Consider the following 18,774-nt stretch of genomic DNA (forward strand, 5'->3'; position numbering starts at 1 on the left):
TTTCCTGTGTCGACCTTATCCTGACAGCCACAGCTTCAAGAGGGGTTTGAAAGGGCACAGGTTCACTGCATACTGAGTTCAGGACATAGACACAAACTCCACCTGACACTCTATTATAGTCGCTACAGTTCTTGTGATCTCCTATATAGCCATGAAAGGCACTGGTCCGCATTGCCGGGTACTAGGTTTCCTGGAGGGCAATGCAGAAAGCACATGTAAAGCTTAACAGTTGCCATAGCTCAGCCAGGTGGTGGAAAAAACCACAGCAATTCCACTGGAGGATGACGTGATCATTAGGCTGGGAAGGCATGAAGCATGCAAGGGAGGCAGGGTCACCTGCTGCCACTGAGTGAGTATTTGTATCCATTCCTATTGTGGATGAGGCATCAGTGAGATCCAGATCCTCAGGGGATGCTGAGATCTTCACCTCATCTGCAAGTGCAGAACTGGTAGGAGTGGTGGTATTGCAGCCACCAGAGGGTCCTTTTTCTTAGCAGACTTCTTTGTTTGCTTGCCCTATTGCTTCTCTTTAGGAGCTTGCTGGGAGGACTTATCCAAAGTAGCTTCAGGCATGAAGGAAGACTGTGAAGCTCTTTGTCCAGCATCTTTTAGTTTCTTTAGCCACTGGCGAGTGTCTGCTGTGGCATTAGTGGAGACCTTGGGAGAGAGGGTCTCAAGGGACCCCTTCTGCACGAGAGGAGCCGGAGGAGGGTCTACATCTACATCTACATTTATACTCCGCAAACCACCCAACCGTGTGTGGCGGAGGGCACTTTACGTGCCACTGTCATTACCTCCCTTTCCTGTTCCAGTTGCGTATGGTTCGCGGGAAGAACGACTGTTGGAAAGCCTCCGTGCACGCTCGAATCTCTCTAATTTTACATTCGTGATCTCCTCGGGAGGTATAAGAAGGGGGAAGCAATATATTCGATACCTCATCCAGAAACGCACCCTCTCGAAACCTGGACAGCAAGTTACACCGCGATGCAGAGCGCCTCTCTTGCAGAGTCTGCCACTTCAGTTTGCTAAACATCTTCGTAACGCTATCACAGTTACCAAATAACCCTGTGATGAAACGCACCGCTCTTCTTTGGATCTTCTCTATCTCCTCCGTCAACCCGATCTGGTACGGATCCCACACTGATGAGCAATACTCAAGTACGTGACATACTTTTGGGGGGGCCTTGCTCCCAAAGTAGGTACTTTGGGAGCAACGGACGGAGATTTTCCCACTACCACCAAGAGGGCAGATGTATTCTGGAGGCCCAGATGGACCACTGTTTGTGGCACAGACTGTAGTACGACTGGTACTTGTGATGGCGATGGTATTGTAGCTGCAGCATATGTGGACGTCAACCGAATGGGGTGTAATCATTCAAATTTACATTTAGCGTTTTCGTAAGTCAACCAGTCCAGGGTCTTGTATTCCCACGATTTTCCACTCCTTTTGGAGTGATGTGCAGTCTGGCGAGCATGGGGAGTGCTGCTCTCTGCAACTGATACAAGTGGGAGGAGGCGCGCAGGGAGTATCTGGATGCAGTGGACGTCCGCAGTCTTGACATGTGGCACTGGAAGTGCAGTGGGAAGACATGTGCCTAAACTTCCAGCACTTAAAGCTCCGCAAAGGGGGTGGGACGTATTGTTTAATGTCACAGTGCTAAACCATCACCTTGACCTTTTCAGGCAACAAATCACCCTCAAAGGGCAAATTGAAGCCACCAGTAGCAATCCTGTTGTCTTTGGGTTCCCTGTAAATGCGCTGGATGAAACGAACACCCCACCATTGTAGATTGGTGCAAAGCTCATCATCAGACTGCAAGAGGAGGCCGTGGTGGAAAAATAATCCCCTGGACCATGTTGAGGCTTTTATGGGGAGTGACGGAAACAGGAATATCACCCAGCTGGTCACAAACAAGTAACACCTGGAATTGGCCACCTGGCATGATGGCCATTGCCAGGAGTCCTGGTGCCCCAGGAAGACAGGCATCTACTCCTTGGCATATGTGGGGAGTTTAGAGTTCAGGCATCAGCAGTGTGATCCCTGTACATGAGTACATTACGGCCCCACCACAATGGGGGACTGGCTACCATGCTGGATATTGGGTGCAGAGAAATCTAAGTCATGGGAGCGAAAGATGACATACCCCGGAAAGTGTCCTCGCCCAAATAGTTGAATTGCAGGTGGAGACGCAAAGCCATGACAAGAGGTTGAAGAAATCTAATCTAAGGGCACTATGGATAACTCTTGCACCACGTAAGGCGTCCTTCCCCATATGGTCCGCACTTCTGTAGAATCTGGAAAGTGGCCGGTCAAACCATAAAATGGGACCTAAACTCATGGGGCCGAAAAGTGTGAGACTCCTTTTAGTCGCCTCTTGCGACAGGCAGGGATACCTCGAGCCTATTCTAACCCCCAGACACACAGGGGGGATATGGCAGTGACTGGATTAACTATTAATTAATTTTAAAAATTAGTAATAACATATATTTTCATGTAAATTTATATTTATAATAGTTTCTTTTATTTTATACAGATAATGGCATACACTTTCTCGTGGAACAGACTGTATGTCAGTGAAAGACAGTAACACTTCATCAGAAGATAGACAGGAGTAAAACCAAAGAGGGAAACGAAAGTGAAAATTAAGTCACTGTTCTTAAGATTGCTATGGAATTGTTCTTTATTTATTCTCATATCACAATTATTATGGCTATATTGAGTACTGGTTTGTAACTGCATGGCTTGTTTTATACTTCCATTCTTATAAAATCAGCCTCCAACAGTAGCTTTGAATATATCAAAAAAATTTTCTAGTATGATGCATTATGTTGACAAAATTATAGGAATCACTATAATGACCAATCATGTATTTATGATAAAGTTCAAAAATACCCATGAAAAAGGTATTATGTTGCAGTACGGGAAAATAAAGTTGTAACATTTTACTTGTGACCATAAACTGGCAACAAGATTAACCCTGCCTTGACTAACTGTGTGTAATTTTTTATTTGTAAGCAGTTCAAAAGCTAACATTCATGCAAAAGAAAAAAAATATTTAATTCATTTAATATTTTACAGAAAAGTAAGCCTACATTAAGTCCCTCATGCACCAATTGCAGAATCTAGTTCAAGTATAAAATAAATGACATGTCTGCAAAGAACTGTATGAATATAAAAAGTAGTACGCCTGTTTATGTTAATGTAAACTATGAAGACAATTGTCACTTACGTGCTAGCTGGTTAATATTATCCGCACTTCCAAATTTGTTTTTAATAAGATGTGCAAATTCTCTTGGTTTCGACATTACAGTTCTGCAACAGAAGATAATTTTTTGTACACATCTTTAGGCTTGCAATGAAAAACTGTTAGACAAAATAGAAAATAGCTTTCTACAATGGGAGATGAATTGCATGCATCAGTTACATCACTAACAAAAGAGTGACAAGAATATAATGAAACCTTCTACTGTTCACCATCCAAGACTGCTTCACAACAGTCAATTAAAAAAAAAAAATTAATCAGTTGTCATGAGATGAAAACAGACTGAAATTAGTGAATACAGTCTCCAAATGTTAAGTGTGTCACTTGACTACACCCTTGATTAATGGATTTGCAAAATTTTATATTTCTTGTGTCTTTCTGCTAAAGATAAATAGAGCACCCATCTGAGAAGGTGCACCACCATTTTTTGTTTCTTCCTCACACCACTGAACATGTGGGGTGGGGGCCGGTGGGGGGGGGGCGGGGGGGGGGGGGCGGAGGCTACAATGAGAACTGTATATGTTTTTCATGGTTAAACTTCCTCCAATTTCATTAATGCATTAATGTCAGGGGCACAATACCAATGAAACTACAGAAACTTGAGGTGAATTTCATGACACTTAATAATCATCCACAGTAACATCAAAACACGTCTTTAAAATGTGGGACTTGGAGAAATCGCATGGGCAGAGCATTTACTTACTAAATATTTTCATCAGATTAAATAAATGACAATGAAGTTTTGAATGAAAGACTTTGTTGTGTGCTCAAACCACGTAAAAAAATCATAAAACACCGGGGCTGCCACCGTATCTATGCAGACACAGTTGCCTACAGGAAGTTCCTTAACAGTGCCCCAAAATGAATCCCCCACTGCAGGAACCCTCTCATTACACTTCAAATGGTATCTGTCACTGAAGTTGCACAATACCTTAGTCCTCCCTTATACCAACCCTGTCACCAATCTGACTCATTCTCTATGCCATACCTCTGTCAATGACAAGTATAAGATCCATCTCTCACATCCTGACATAAGGGTTGGAACTTAAATAGTGGCAACTATTTATTCACAACCGATGCAAAAGAGTTACATGTTTGCACCTATTACTGTCCTTCAAAGTAGTCACCAGCACAGTGTAGAACCTGTTGCCAGTGATGTGGAAGGCGTTGTATACCGTTAGCACAGCCTGTTCTGTTGGTGCAAACGGAGCGGTCTACTGCCTGTCGAATCTCTGACACAGTTCTGAAGCAAATGCCACGAAGTAGTTCCTTCTCTTTGGAATCAAATCAAAGTCACAGGGAGTTAAGTGCGGGGATTGTGGTGGATGATACAGTAATTCCCAGTCCCATCGACCGAACACAGCAGCCACAGCTTGCACTGTATGCGCCCACACACTGGCGTGCAAAATGACGGGTGGGTTGCGCAGAAAGTGTCGCCGCCTCTTTCACAAAGCTGGTCGCAGGTGGTACTCCAAAAATGGATGGTCTGCTGTGCAGGAATGTAATGTGTTAGGATATTACCATAACTTTAGACTGCTCCATTTACACCATCAACAGAACAGGCTCTGCTAACGGTATACTACGGCTTCCACATCACTGGCAATTGGTTCTACACAATGCTGGTTACTACTCTGAAGGATAGTAACAGGTGCAAACATGTAACTCTTTTGTATCAGTTGTGAATAAACAGTTGCCACTATTTAAGTTCCAACCCTCGTATTTCTCTATATCAGTCCAGCAACAGGCCTGTATTATCCTCTTAAGAACAGAAATATTGAGAGAGCACCTACCACATTTGCTACAGCTACTGTGTAGCATTCTGTGTGGGCAATGAAACTATTCAGTTGCCCACTTGAAAGAGTGGACACAGTCAAATTTTTTTTAAACAATCCACTTCATTAAATTCGCGTTTTGGTCAGCACAACACAAAGAATATCCAAAGCTGCATTACAATTTTCATAATGTGGCTCCCTGACCAAAGTGCCATTCCACTGAATTATGCAAGTGTGTAACTCTTTACTTGAGTTCATACTAGGACCCTAAAATAGCTCACTGTCATTCCATGCACACATCTGCCAACTTTATCTCCCTCCTCTTTCCAGCCTCTCCATCTACCTCAAACTAACCCATCACTCATTCTCAGACGTTTCTTGGTAAGATGTTAAGATAAGGTATACAGCATTTCTAGCATAGAACAGATGTCCCCTCCCATATGCCAAAGCTGCTTGGAGAGGGACAGCTATGCTAGCCATGACATAGCAATATAGGGTTTCTCTGCTATAATCTGTACTGATAATGTGATCAAAATAAGAGAGTGTTACCACTTCATAATGTATTTTACTTACCACTATCTTCTCAAAAATATTTCATTTCTTTTATCACGCTCTGACAACATTATGATTAATCATGTGGACCTTACATCAACAATTTCTGCCCCCCTGCCCACTGCATAAAACTGGAGTGTTTCAAATTATTAATTGTCCTCTAGTTTCCATAGGTATCATACGTGATACCTCTAACCTAAAAATTTTTTACGCATTTTTCAACCACTTTAGCGAGACAGCCTGCCGGTATCACACAGTATACATTCAGTGCATTCCATTTGTCATTTGTTTAAACTTCTTCACGCCACCAACAGGTGGCAGCAGCAGCTGGAAAGCGACGGCATGCACCACATCGGGAATTAAAAAAGGTAAATATTCTTATCTTTTGCAATTTCACACATTTAGAAGCATATTTATAATCGCAAATGGTTCATTTATCCCATAAATAAATATCTCTACTGAGAAACTACTCTTCATGAACAAAATGTTCTACTTAATTGCAAGTATCATCCCTAATACCTCAGGATTATTACTATAAATCTCCTGTCATTGTTTACTTCGTTATAGAGGCACGTGTGTGTGTTTCTTCATGTTTTGCTAAATGTTCTTCAGTTTGCTGTGATTATCCTGTATTACATTACGTGTTTCCCTTACAAGTAAATATACTGGGTATCTCATTTTTCCCTGCTGTAGGTCTAACTGATGAAGAAATAGTGGAACTTTTGGCAGTGGAAGGTCCAAATATTTATGAATTTGAGCTGTCTGGAGAAGAAGATGAACTTGATATAGCTGTCAGATCACAAACTCCAGCAGTTGATGAGTCATCAGAATCAGATGACGAAGGGATACCTTTGAGTGTGATCCAACACAGAGGTGCATAATGGAGACACATGACAGAGTAAGTAGTTGCTAAATACAAATTTGTAAGGCATTTGTAAGGCAAATTTAACGTATAGTTTGCAAAGATTTATGTTATTTTACTTTAATTTCTAGGTTTAATCCTGAAGTATCAGAATTTGCAACACTTGAAATTCCAACTGTGAAGTCACCATTTGAATATTTCACGCAATACATTGACCAAAAATTGTTTGATGATATGGCTTATTACACTCCTGGAAATTGAAATAAGAACACCGTGAATTCATTGTCCCAGGAAGGGGAAACTTTATTGACACATTCCTGGGGTCAGATACATCACATGATCACACTGACAGAACCACAGGCACATAGACACAGGCAACAGAGCATGCACAATGTCGGCACTAGTACAGTGTATATCCACCTTTCGCAGCAATGCAGGCTGCTATTCTCCCATGGAGACGATCGTAGAGATGCTGGATGTAGTCCTGTGGAACGGCTTGCCATGCCATTTCCACCTGGCACCTCAGTTGGACCAGCGTTCGTGCTGGACGTGCAGACCGCGTGAGAAGACGCTTCATCCAGTCCCAAACATGCTCAATGGGGGACAGATCTGGAGATCTTGCTGGCCAGGGTAGTTGACTTACACCTTCTAGAGCACGTTGGGTGGCACGGGATACATGCGGACGTGCATTGTCCTGTTGGAACAGCAAGTTCCCTTGCCGGTCTAGGAATGGTAGAACGATGGGTTCGATGACGGTTTGGATGTACTGTGCACTATTCAGTGTCCCCTCGACGATCACCAGTGGGGTACGGCCAGTGTAGGAGATCGCTCCCCACACCATGATGCTGGGTGTTGGCCCTGTGTGCCTCGGTCGTATGCAGTCCTGATTGTGGCGCTCACCTGCACGGCGCCAAACACGCATACGACCATCATTGGCACCAAGGCAGAAGCGACTCTCATCGCTGAAGACGACACGTCTCCATTCGTCCCTCCATTCACGCCTGTCGCGACACCACTGGAGGCGGGCTGCACGATGTTGGGGCGTGAGCGGAAGACGGCCTAACGGTGTGCGGGACCGTAGCCCAGCTTCATGGAGACGGTTGCGAATGGTCCTCGCCGATACCCCAGGAGCAACAGTGTCCCTAATTTGCTGGGAAGTGGCGGTGCGGTCCCCTACGACACTGCGTAGGATCCTACGGTCTTGGCGTGCATCCGTGCGTCGCTGCGGTCCGGTCCCAGGTCGACGGGCACGTGCACCTTCCGCCGACCACTGGCGACAACATCGATGTACTGTGGAGACCTCACGCCCCACGTGCTGAGCAATTCGGCGGTACGTCCACCCAGCCTCCCGCGTGCCCACTATACGCCCTCGCTCAAAGTCCGTCAACTGCACATACGGTTCACGTCCACGCTGTCGCGGCATGCTACCAGTGTTAAAGACTGCGATGGAGCTCCGTATGCCACGGCAAACTGGCTGACACTGACGGCGGCGGTGCACAAATGCTGCGCAGCTAGCGCCATTCGACAGCCAACACCGCGGTTCCTGGTGTGTCCGCTGTGCCGTGCGTGTGATCATTGCTTGTACAGCCCTCTCGCAGTGTCCCGAGCAAGTATGGTGGGTCTGACACACCGGTGTCAATGTGTTCTTTTTTCCATTTCCAGGAGTGTATATAAATTTATGTCATGTTACACTAACAGGAAAGTCAATGGACTGTAGTGGAGCAGAATTAAGAAAGTTTTGGAGGGTTAGTATTCTGATTGCATTATTGGGGTTCCCTAGATTGAGAATGTGTTGGGATAGGTGAACACGTTATCCAATGATTACACATACAATTAGCAGGGACAGGTTTTACCTGATAAGAAATAATCTGAAACTGGTTAATGACAATGATGTAATAGAGGAAACCAAATGTGACAGTTATTGGAAGATACAAACACTCCTTGACAGACTAAGAAATGCATTTTGAAATCATCCCTGACCAACTTATACATGTATAGATGAGCAGATGATACAGTTTACAGACCTAAGTAAGAACAAGACAGTATGTTAGGGGTAAACCTCACCCAGTTGGCTTGAACTTTGTGCTAGCTACATCCAACGGTATACCACTTGACTTTTTGCTATGCCAAGGAAAGGGTCAAGATATCACGTCTGGAAAAATTCCAGTACCTTACAACCTTAATACTGGAGGGCATGTTGTTCTAAAGCTATCAGATTCCTTGCCATATGGGTCACTAATATACACTGACAGGTACTTCACATCTGTCCCCCTACTAGATAGTCTCCTAACTAATGGGCCAATCTTAGCAACTGGGACTATAATGGCTAATCGTCTTCCAAAAGCTGTAAATTTCAAGATAGAAATTTAGATTTGAAAAGGTAGGGCAGAGGTTCTTTTGATCAGGTTGCAAGGCGTGATGGAAAAATAGCTGCAATGAAATGGTTTGACAATAAACCTATTTATGTTGCATCTTCTACTTTTGGTGTTCATCCCGTTGTCCAACTTTCGTCAAAGAAAGTTAAGGTTTATGTCCAAATTCCTAGGCCAAATGCAGTTACCAAATATAACAAATATACGGATGGTGTGGATCTCCTGTATAGGGTAGTGGGAAAATACCCAATGAGAAGCAGAACTAATAAATGGACAGTACGCGTGATCCACCACCTCATAGATTTTGCTGTTGCAGCAGCTTGGCTAGAATATAGGCAAGCAATGCAAAGTAATAAATTTATGAGAAAAGACATCATGCAATATCAAGCTTTCAAGCTTGATGATGATGATGATGATGATGATGATGATGGTGGTGGTCCACCAGCAAAACGGGCAAGAGCACCAAAAGCTTTACCTTCTTTGCCATTCAGGGTATCAAATGCCTCAAATGATGAACAAAATGCAGAAAAATAGATCAAAATGCAGATTAGAGGGTTGTAGAGGTCTAACGTTCGTATGATGCAGCACATGTCAAATGTTCCTGTGCTTTACATCTGAAAGAAATTGTTTTGCTCTTTTTCAAAAGAAGTGAATTTGAATTTATGTTACATTTCTCACACAAAAATAGGATTATTTTATATGTTAAGAATAACTTTTTTGAAACACTCATATGTATTACTTTGTATTAACATAGACCACAGGTATCACATATGATACCATCTGAGAAATACATGTAAAAGTGAAAATAATTTTTTTCTCTGTATTTTTGACTTATTTGTATCTTTATTGCTAGGAAACATCAGTTTCAATAAAATCAGGCTTTGTACCAACCTTCAGGACTCTTAAGAGGTTATATGGCTCTGGCATCTTTCTTTTCTTCATTTTCTACCTTTGGGCCAGTGTCAGTCAATATTTGTATTTTAAAATGTGGCTGTTGTAAACATCAATTTCACTGCTGCTGTTACCTAACACAGGTGATATGGACTTTGAGACAAGTTTCCATGAAGTTTGGGGTTGCAGCACAACCACTCAGCTGTTCAGTGTTTGCACTGGACAGTGCTAATTCACATCGTTAACTTTACACCAAAAATTGGTAAAGAGATTCATGTGCAAAGGCAGCTGCTATATGAGTGACCTAAGTTGAGTTTCTTCAAATAATGCTCAATCTATGGCACACAGGCACATGTGTAATGGTGATACAACATGTGTGCTCTCTGTCAGAATGTGGGCTCTTGGCATTAAAATTCAGATGTTGTAATAATAAAAATTAACTGTCACCAGGCGTGTCAGTAGTCATGTTTTCTTTCAGAAGATGCTGAAGAAATCACCAGGTCCTATGCCTTATCAAGTTGAAACCAACCATCACAATTAATAAAATCTTCTGCCAAACTTATTTCCATGGATTTTTTATAATTTAATCCCAAAAGGATCTCATCAAGCCCAAAATTTCCATGGCAGAATAATCCAGAGAATTCCCTGTAGAGATACAATGGTCAGCTATTGCTGAATTATTGGGCTGTGAAAGGAGCGTGTGATGATCATGTTCAATGCACCTTCTGTGCACTGTGCGTGTTGTTTGACCAATGTAGGCTTTGCCACACTGGCACTGAATTCTGTAGATTCCAGCCATCTGCTAATACAGGCTGTCATTTGCTGAACCGAAAAGAGCATGGGTCTTTGTGGTTGAGTGGAAGATTGCTTTGGCAAGTTTCCTTCAGATTCTGCTTAATTTTGAAGAAATATTGCTGACATGTGGGAGGTACACCCTGGACTTGAACCACCACTCCTGCTCTTGATCTTGAGGTTGATCAAGTTTCTTTCTCCTTAAAGTGATCCGATGTGGAGAATATCCATTATTTTTGAACACAGACTATAGGTGTTCCAGTTCCTTTGCAAGGCTGTCTCCATTAGACACAACAAACACACAGTGCAGCAATGTCTGAAGTGTGTCCATAGTGTGCGATCGGTGGTGGTAGCTAGACACCTGCAAATACAGATCTGTATGTGTGGGCTTATGCTAAACAGAATGAGCCAATGATCCATTCACTTTACAACTGACCAAGACATCCAGAAATGGCAGCCAGCCTTCTGCACTTCCATCATAAATTTGATGTTTTAGTGGATTGAATTCAGATGTTGCAGAAAGCATAATATTTGTTGTTCATCATACAGCATTATTGTCTAATATCCCGACAGCCATTCCATCACAGCTGGATTAGCACTGAGCTTTTCAAGAATACTCCTTTTGTATTTAGATTTCTACTCTTATTAAAGTTTTACAAACAATTCTAGCATCTACAAGTGTGTCCAAGTTTAAATTCTCCAAGTTCTCTCTACTATGTCACAGAGTAACTTCAGTACAAACAACAGAGCTACCACGAAGTTCAATGTTTTGGAAAATTACTGTCTTACATCACTCAAAAGCATATTAAAAGACAAAACAGGGAGCAGGAAAAGCACTCTCAGACAATAGAAGTTGACAGAGAAACTTCTGAAGTTCCATGAACATGTATCCAGTGAACGTAATACAACTTAAACAAAACAAAAATTGAATAAAAACAATCATGCAAAAGGGTGCTGTAACAGTTCTTCAGAAAATGCTGTTGTAGACAGCTACTAAAATTAGTATGATTTACAACCAATAAATAAAACTGGCACAATGAAAACAAAACCCAGTGTAGAGGCAAAATGAATCTCACATGTAATTGTTTAATTCTGAAGAAAAACTGAATTGTTGATAAAGGTGCACACAGTAAAGGTTGAGATCAGTAGCCAATGGGAAGAAGGGGTATGCAATATAATCAAGGAACATTGCAAAACTTGTTGTAAAAACTAGAGAAAAGCCCTAGTGAAATACCCATTTAGATCAACAAATCAGTCAATGTAGTACACATACTGAAATATATAAAGAAAAAACAAATGGGAAGCATGGGGAACAAAATGCTTGTTTTCACCCACCAGACACATGGCTGTTTGCATAACAGTGCACAGGTTTACTGCCAGGTCTCCGTGTTCAATGGGTATAATATTTCAACAAGTGACCCTGCCGCCATCATAAGTTACACTGACAAACTGACTTCTTGGCACCATGCGGGGGCTGGGGGGTGAGTGCTGGGGTTGGGGTGAGGGGGGCGGGGTCACTCTCCCACAACTGTTTTTACCCCAGTTCATTACAGTAAATGTGTTAAAATGGGAATGGAACCCAGTACCTTAAACAAAGCACAAAAATAAGTTGGTTTTTTTTTTTTTTTATCAGCTAGTATCAAGAAGTGGTTCATGGTGTGGGTTCCTGTAGTCATGTCCTAGTTCATGAACCACGGGCAACGTATGAGTGGCCAAGTAAGTGGTCCCGACAGTCGGGATACTAGTTACTTTGGAATAAGGCTGGGCATCTTGGACATATTCTGAGTCGTGGTCACCTTTGTGCTCATACGGCAAAGACTACCAAATCCACCGGTTAGTCCCTCAGCCGTTAGGGGTAAAATCCAATGGGACTCGGGGCAAGTAAGGCTAGCAACCTGCTTCCCTGGTACTTTAAATATGATGCTGGCAACAATCAGAGCAAAATGCCTCGGACCTTTGGAGGTGACGGAGTCCCACCTCTAACTGACAAACCAGGGACTCCTAAGATACGACTTGGCAAACAAATGGTAATGAGATGCGGAGCTATTAATATCAATGGGGGCTACTCTGGGAAGAAGGTAGAGCTGGCAGAGGCTGCAAGTAAGATGGGGCTGGACGTTTTAGCTGTTAGTGACATTCGGTTAAGGGGTGAGAAAGAAGAGGAAGTGGGAGAATACAAGGTCTACCTGTCAGGAGTCAAAGCAGGAATAGCACAATGGGGTGTAGGGCTTTACATCAGGAAAGAAATAGAACCCAGCGTAGTTGCAATAAGGTATGTAAACGAACGACTGATGTGGATAGATTTGACAGTGTCTAGCAAGAAAATTAGGATTGTGTCAGTATATTCGCATTGTGAAGGGACAGATCAAGAAAAGATGGATAGTTTTTATGAGGCACTCAGTGATGTAGTTGTTAGAGTAAAGGACAAGGATAGTGTTCTGCTCATGGGTGATTTTAACGCCAGGATTGGAAATCGAACAGAAGGGTATGAAAAGGTTATGGGTAAATTTGGAGAGGATATGGAGGCCAACAGGAACGGGAAACAACTCTTGGATCTCTGTGCCAGTATGGGCTTAGTAATCACAAACTCCTTTTTTAAACATAAGAACATTCACCGGTATACTTGGGAGGGCAGGGGAACCAGATCTGTCATTGACTATATAATAACAGATCAGGAATTCAGGAAGGCTGTGAGGGACACACGTGTATTCAGGGGATTCTTTGATGACACTGATCATTATTTAATCTGCAGTGAAATTGGGATTGTGAGGGCGAAAGTGCAGGAGGTCAGGTCCTTATGTAGGAGGATAAGAGTGGAGAAACTTCAGGATAAGGAAATCGGGCACAAGTACATAACAGCGATCTCAGAAAGGTACCAGTTAGTTGAATGTAGTTAATTACAGTCATTGGAAAAGGAATGGACAAGGTACAGGGACACAGTACTAGAAGTGGCTAAAGAATGTCTTGGAACAGTAGTGTGTAAAAGTAGGATGAAGCAAACAGCTTGGTGGAATGATACAGTCAAGGCAGCCTGTAAAAGGAAAAAGAAGGCGTATCAAAAATGGCTACATACCAGAACCCAGGTAGACAGAGAAAGTTATGTTGAAGAAAGAAACAAAGCCAAACAGATAATTGCAGCATCCAAGAAGAAATCGTGGGAAGACTTTGGAAACAGGTTGGAGACTATGGGTCAAGCTGCTGGAAAACCATTCTGGAGTGTAATTAGCAGTCTTCGAAAGGGAGGTAAGAAGGAAATGACAAGTATTTTGGACAGGTCAGGAAAACTGCTGGTGAATCCTGTGGAGGCCTTGGGCAGATGGAGGGAATATTCTGAAGAGTTGCTCAATGTAGGTGAAAATGCGATCAGTAATGTTTCAGATTTCGAGGTAGAATGGGATAGGAATGATGATGGAAATAGGATCACATTTGAGGAAGTGGAAAAAATGGTCAATAGATTGCAGTACAATAAAGCGGCTGGGGTGGATGAAATTAAGTCGGAACTCATCAAATACAGTGGAATGTCAGGTCTGAAATGGCTACACAGGATAATTGAAATGGCCTGGGAGTCGGGACAGGTTCCATCGGACTGGACAAAAGCAGTAATCACACCAATCTTTAAACATGGAAACAGAAAAGATTGTAACAACTACAGAGGTATCTCTTTAATCAGCATTGTGGGTAAAATCTTCTCAGGTATTGTTGAAAGGAAAGTGCGAGTATCAGTTGAGGACCAATTGGATGAAAATCAGTGTGGGTTTAGGCCTCTTAGAGGTTGTCAGGACCAGATCTTTAGCTTACGGCAAATAATGGAGAAGTGTTATGAGTGGAACAGAGAATTGTATCTATGCTTTATAGATCTAGAAAAGGCATATGACCGGATTCCTAGGAGGAAGTTATTGTCTGTTCTACAAGATTATGGAATAGGAGGCAAACTTTTGCAAGCAATTAAAGGTCTTTACATGGATATTCAGGCAGCAGTTAGAGTGGACAGTAAATTGAGTTCATGGTTCAGAGTACTTTCAGGGATAAGACAAGGCTGCAACGTGTCTCCACTGTTGTTCATATTATTTATGGATCATATGTTGAAAACAATAGACTGGCTGGGTGAGATTAAGATATGTGAACACAAAATAAGCAGTCTTGCATATGCGGATGACTTAGTTGTGATGGCAGATTCGATTGAAAGTTTGCAAAGTAATATTTCAGAGCTAGATGAGAAATGTAAGGACTATGGTATGAAGATTAGCATCTCCAAAACGAAAGTAATGTCAGTGGGAAAGAAATATAAACGGATTGAGTGCCAAATAGGAGGAACAAATTTAGAACAGGTGGACGGTTTCAAGTACTTAGGATGCATATTCTCACAGGATGGCAACGTAGTGAAAGAACTGGAAGCGAGGTGTAGCAAAGCTAATGCAGTGAGCGCTCAGCTACGATCTACTCTCTTCTGCAAGAAGGAAGTCAGTACCAAGACTAAGTTACCTGTGCACCGTTCAATCTTTCGACCAACTTTGTTGTATGGGAGCGAAAGCTGGGTGGATTCAGGTTACCTTATCAACAAGGTTGAGGTTACGGATATGAAAGTAGCTAGGATGATTGCAGGTACTAGTAGATGGGAACAATGGCAGGAGGGTGTCCACAATGAGGAAATCGAAGAAAAACTGGGAATGAACTCTATAGATGTAGCAGTCAGGGCGAACAGGCTTAGATGGTGGGGTCATGTTACACGCATGGGAGAAGCAAGGTTACCCAAGAGACTCATGGATTCAGCAGTAGAGGGTAGGAGGAGTCGGGGCAGACCGAGGAGAAGGTACCTGGATTCGGTTAAGAATGATTTTGAAGTAATAGGTTTAACATCAGAAGAGGCACCAATGTTAGCACTGAATAGGGGATCATGGAGGAACTGTATAAGGGGGGCTATGCTCCAGACTGAATGCTGAAAGGCATAATCAGTCTTAAATGATGATGATGATGATGAGCTAGTATCAAGGATAAGGAATTCTTGAAGTCCTCTCTTCATCGGAGTGCTATATGAAGGGGCATTCCTAAGAAAGTGAAACTGGGTGAGGTAGAAATAAAAAGAGCTAAAGAGGGATGATCAATGTGGCTGGCAGAGGAGATAGGAGTTTAATGCATTAGATCTGAGAATAAAAAATACTCTCTTGGAGACACAAAGAACCAGTCTAACTCATTGATATCATCAGAGTGAATCAACTTACAGCTCTCTTGGGACCAGTATGGATCTGACAGGAGACACATTGACTTTGAAAGGTTGGGGAATGATGATAAATAAAATGCAATTTCTTGAAAATCAACAGAGATTGCAAAACAGGAGGGGAGATCACCAGATGGGGAGGAATCACATCGATGAATATAGGTTCCAAGACCAGTGGTGTGGGGAGTTTTCGCACCTGCAGGCTTATCGACGTAGCCGTCTCTGAAGATTTCGTCTCTTTATTGTAAAATTCATTAGAGGGTTGGGACTCTTGTGAGGGCTTATCCACTATGGGGTTTGGAACCAAAGAGGAACAGGCAGCACCGGGACCTTGTGCAACTAGCAGAGGCCAATGTCATTGGAATCGAGGGAGTCAATACTCCAGGTACTGTTGATGACCTAGACACAGTAGTGGCAAAAGATGATAGCACTGGAATGGCATAAAAAAGATCTCATTTTTTTTAAGCTTCAAAAGATGAGAGTCAACCAGAGATCTTAAATTTCTGGATTTCATGTTCCTTAATTATGTTTTCACAATTTGAGAATCAGGAAGGGCATTTTTTCCACAACTGACACAGAAAGGCAAGTGTTGATGAAGTGCCTAACCATAGTCTCGACAAACTGGGTTTTTCATACAATGGGAAGGAAAATGCCTGCAACAATGGCATTTAAAAGTGTACATTGGGGTGGAAACATCACAATGGTAGCCCATAATTTTGAATTTCACAGAACATGAATCATTCTCAAAAGTGGGGATAACAACACTCCAGTGTTAACTTTGTCGTCTGGCAGGCCTCGAGATACACAACATACACAGTGGAACCCGCAGTTCTCCAAATTTCAATTTAATTCCTCATCCATCAGCAGCATTACGTCCCAGAGAAAAACTGAACCCTGTATTCTGTTCAAATTCTTAAGGGGTGTTGCGCAACAGATACATCCTCATGTTGAAACTTCCTGGCAGATTAAAACTGTGTGCTGGACTGAGACTTGAACTCGGGACCTTTGCCTTTCGCGGGCAAGTGCTCTACCAACTGAGCTACCCAAGCACGACTCACGCCCCATCCTCACAGCTTTACTTCTGCCGGTACATCATCTCCTACCTTCCAAACTTTACAGAAGTTAGAGTCTCGGTCCGGCACACAGTTTTAATCCGCCAGGAAGTTTCATATCAGCGTACACTCCGCTGAAGAGTGAAAATCTCATTCTACATCCTCATGTTACTTGCAGGAGAGCAACACACACACACACACACACACACACACACACACACACACACACACACACTGGGACTGTGCCATTAACGTAGCAATCTAATGACAGACTGATAAATCGTGGCCAAGTTACTCTCTTAACTACGAGAATAATGTAATGACAGACTGATAAATCGTGGCCAAGTTACTCTCTCAACTACGAGAATAATGAAGTACTCAGCAAACACAAAATATGACTTCTTAGGTGAGCGAAGTGGCAACAACTATGCTGCCAACACCACCTCTGCAGCTGCAGGCACCTCCCCTGATTAGCCAATATGTGCCTTCAGATGTTTGTGACCTATGAAACACTGACACTGTTCCTGGAGATAAGGGAGAGGAAGAGAGGAGGGAGGGCTGGAGGGAGGGGAGGAGGATAAGGCAACTGCTTGGTCTCAGGATGTCAGTTCATCAGCATACCTGGTGATGGAGACAGGGTGCTAGCAGAAATATTGTGTATACTAGACACAACAGCCAGCAGTACACCCGTTACACCTGTGGTCTGTTTTGCCAGTAAATATGCTGAAGGAAGTTACGGAATCACAACATAGTTGATAGATGAAATACGACACGCAGAGTCCCGAATCTTGTTACAGATACAAGTTTACAGTGTAAGGCAGTGTAACAAGAGAGTCAGTACTTGCTTTGATATCTTTTTTTAATTTCAGTTTGCTTTGGTTCCTTATAGTTCTGAATATGATTCTTTAACTTACCAAACAAAAGCGTTGGCATGTTGATAGCCACACAAACAAACACAAACACACACACAAAATTCAAGCTTTCACAACCAACGGTTGTGTCATTAGGAAAGAGGGAAGGAGAGGGAAAGATGAAAGGATGTGGGTTTTAAGGGAGAGGGTAAGGAGTCATTCCAATCCCGGGAGTGGAAAGACTTACCTTAGGGGGAAAAAAGGAATGCCCAAACTCTTTGCCTTTACAAATGTCTGCTTGTGTCTGTATATGTGCGGATGGATATGTGTGTGTGTGTGTGTGTGTGTGTGTGTGTGTGTGTGTGTGTGTGTGTGTGGGCGCGCGCGCGCATACCTGTCCTTTTTTCCTCCTAACTTAAGTCTTTCCGCTCCCGGAATTGGAATGACTCCTTACCCCTCTCCCTTAAAACCCACATCCTTTCGTCGTTCCCTCTCCTTCCCTCTTTCCTGAGGAAGCAACCGTTGGTTGCGAAAGCTTGAATTTTGTGTGTGTGTTTGTGTTTGTTTGTTTATCTATCAACATGCCAACGCTTTTGTTTGGTAAGTTACATCATTTTTGTTTTTAGATATATTTTTCCCACGTGGGATGTTTCCCTCTATTATATATATCTATAACCTTCCAGCACAATACTTGATAAGTTATTTTATAATGTCTACAGAAAATAACCCAAGGGGCATCTGAATATTCTGTTAAGATCTCAGTATTTACATAACTTTAATTACATGAAAAATGGACACAAATCTACTAGCCATGTAATACACTACCTAAAAGCATTCAGTTATTCTCTAAATATTACAACACACTTGTCTGGACATGTTTGACATGGTCATGCATATTTACAATAGCTATAATACAGCTATTTTCAACTGCAAACTGTGAGACTGCGTAATGTTAATGAATAGGTACTTATAAAAGCTAAACTGGAGAGAGTATCAATATATGACCCGAGAAGTTTATTCACAGTTGCACAAACTTTCTGACGTTAGCTGCATTATGTTTAAGATATTACCTACTGGTGATGCATGAAAATTTGTGTTGGACAGGACACACAAAAGTTTCGGTTGTTCCTAGCTGGGTGGTCAGGCAGCCAA

The 18,774-nt window shown here is 42.5% G+C and overlaps 1 protein-coding gene across 6 annotated transcripts in view; it reads right to left on the reverse strand.

Annotated features, from left to right (window-relative positions):
- LOC126187357 (transmembrane and coiled-coil domains protein 2) overlaps positions 1–18,774 on the reverse strand; it is a 204,529-nt gene that overhangs the window by 70,483 nt on the left and 115,272 nt on the right. For all 6 annotated transcript variants that reach the window (XM_049928390.1, XM_049928391.1, XM_049928389.1 and 3 more), the window contains one exon: positions 3,231–3,313. In XM_049928390.1, the coding sequence (XP_049784347.1) occupies positions 3,231–3,313 (83 nt within the window). The remainder of the gene's footprint in view (positions 1–3,230; positions 3,314–18,774) is intronic.

The sequence above is a fragment of the Schistocerca cancellata genome, chromosome 5 (assembly GCF_023864275.1).
Source record: "Schistocerca cancellata isolate TAMUIC-IGC-003103 chromosome 5, iqSchCanc2.1, whole genome shotgun sequence".
Classification (NCBI taxonomy): Eukaryota; Metazoa; Arthropoda; class Insecta; order Orthoptera; family Acrididae; genus Schistocerca; species Schistocerca cancellata.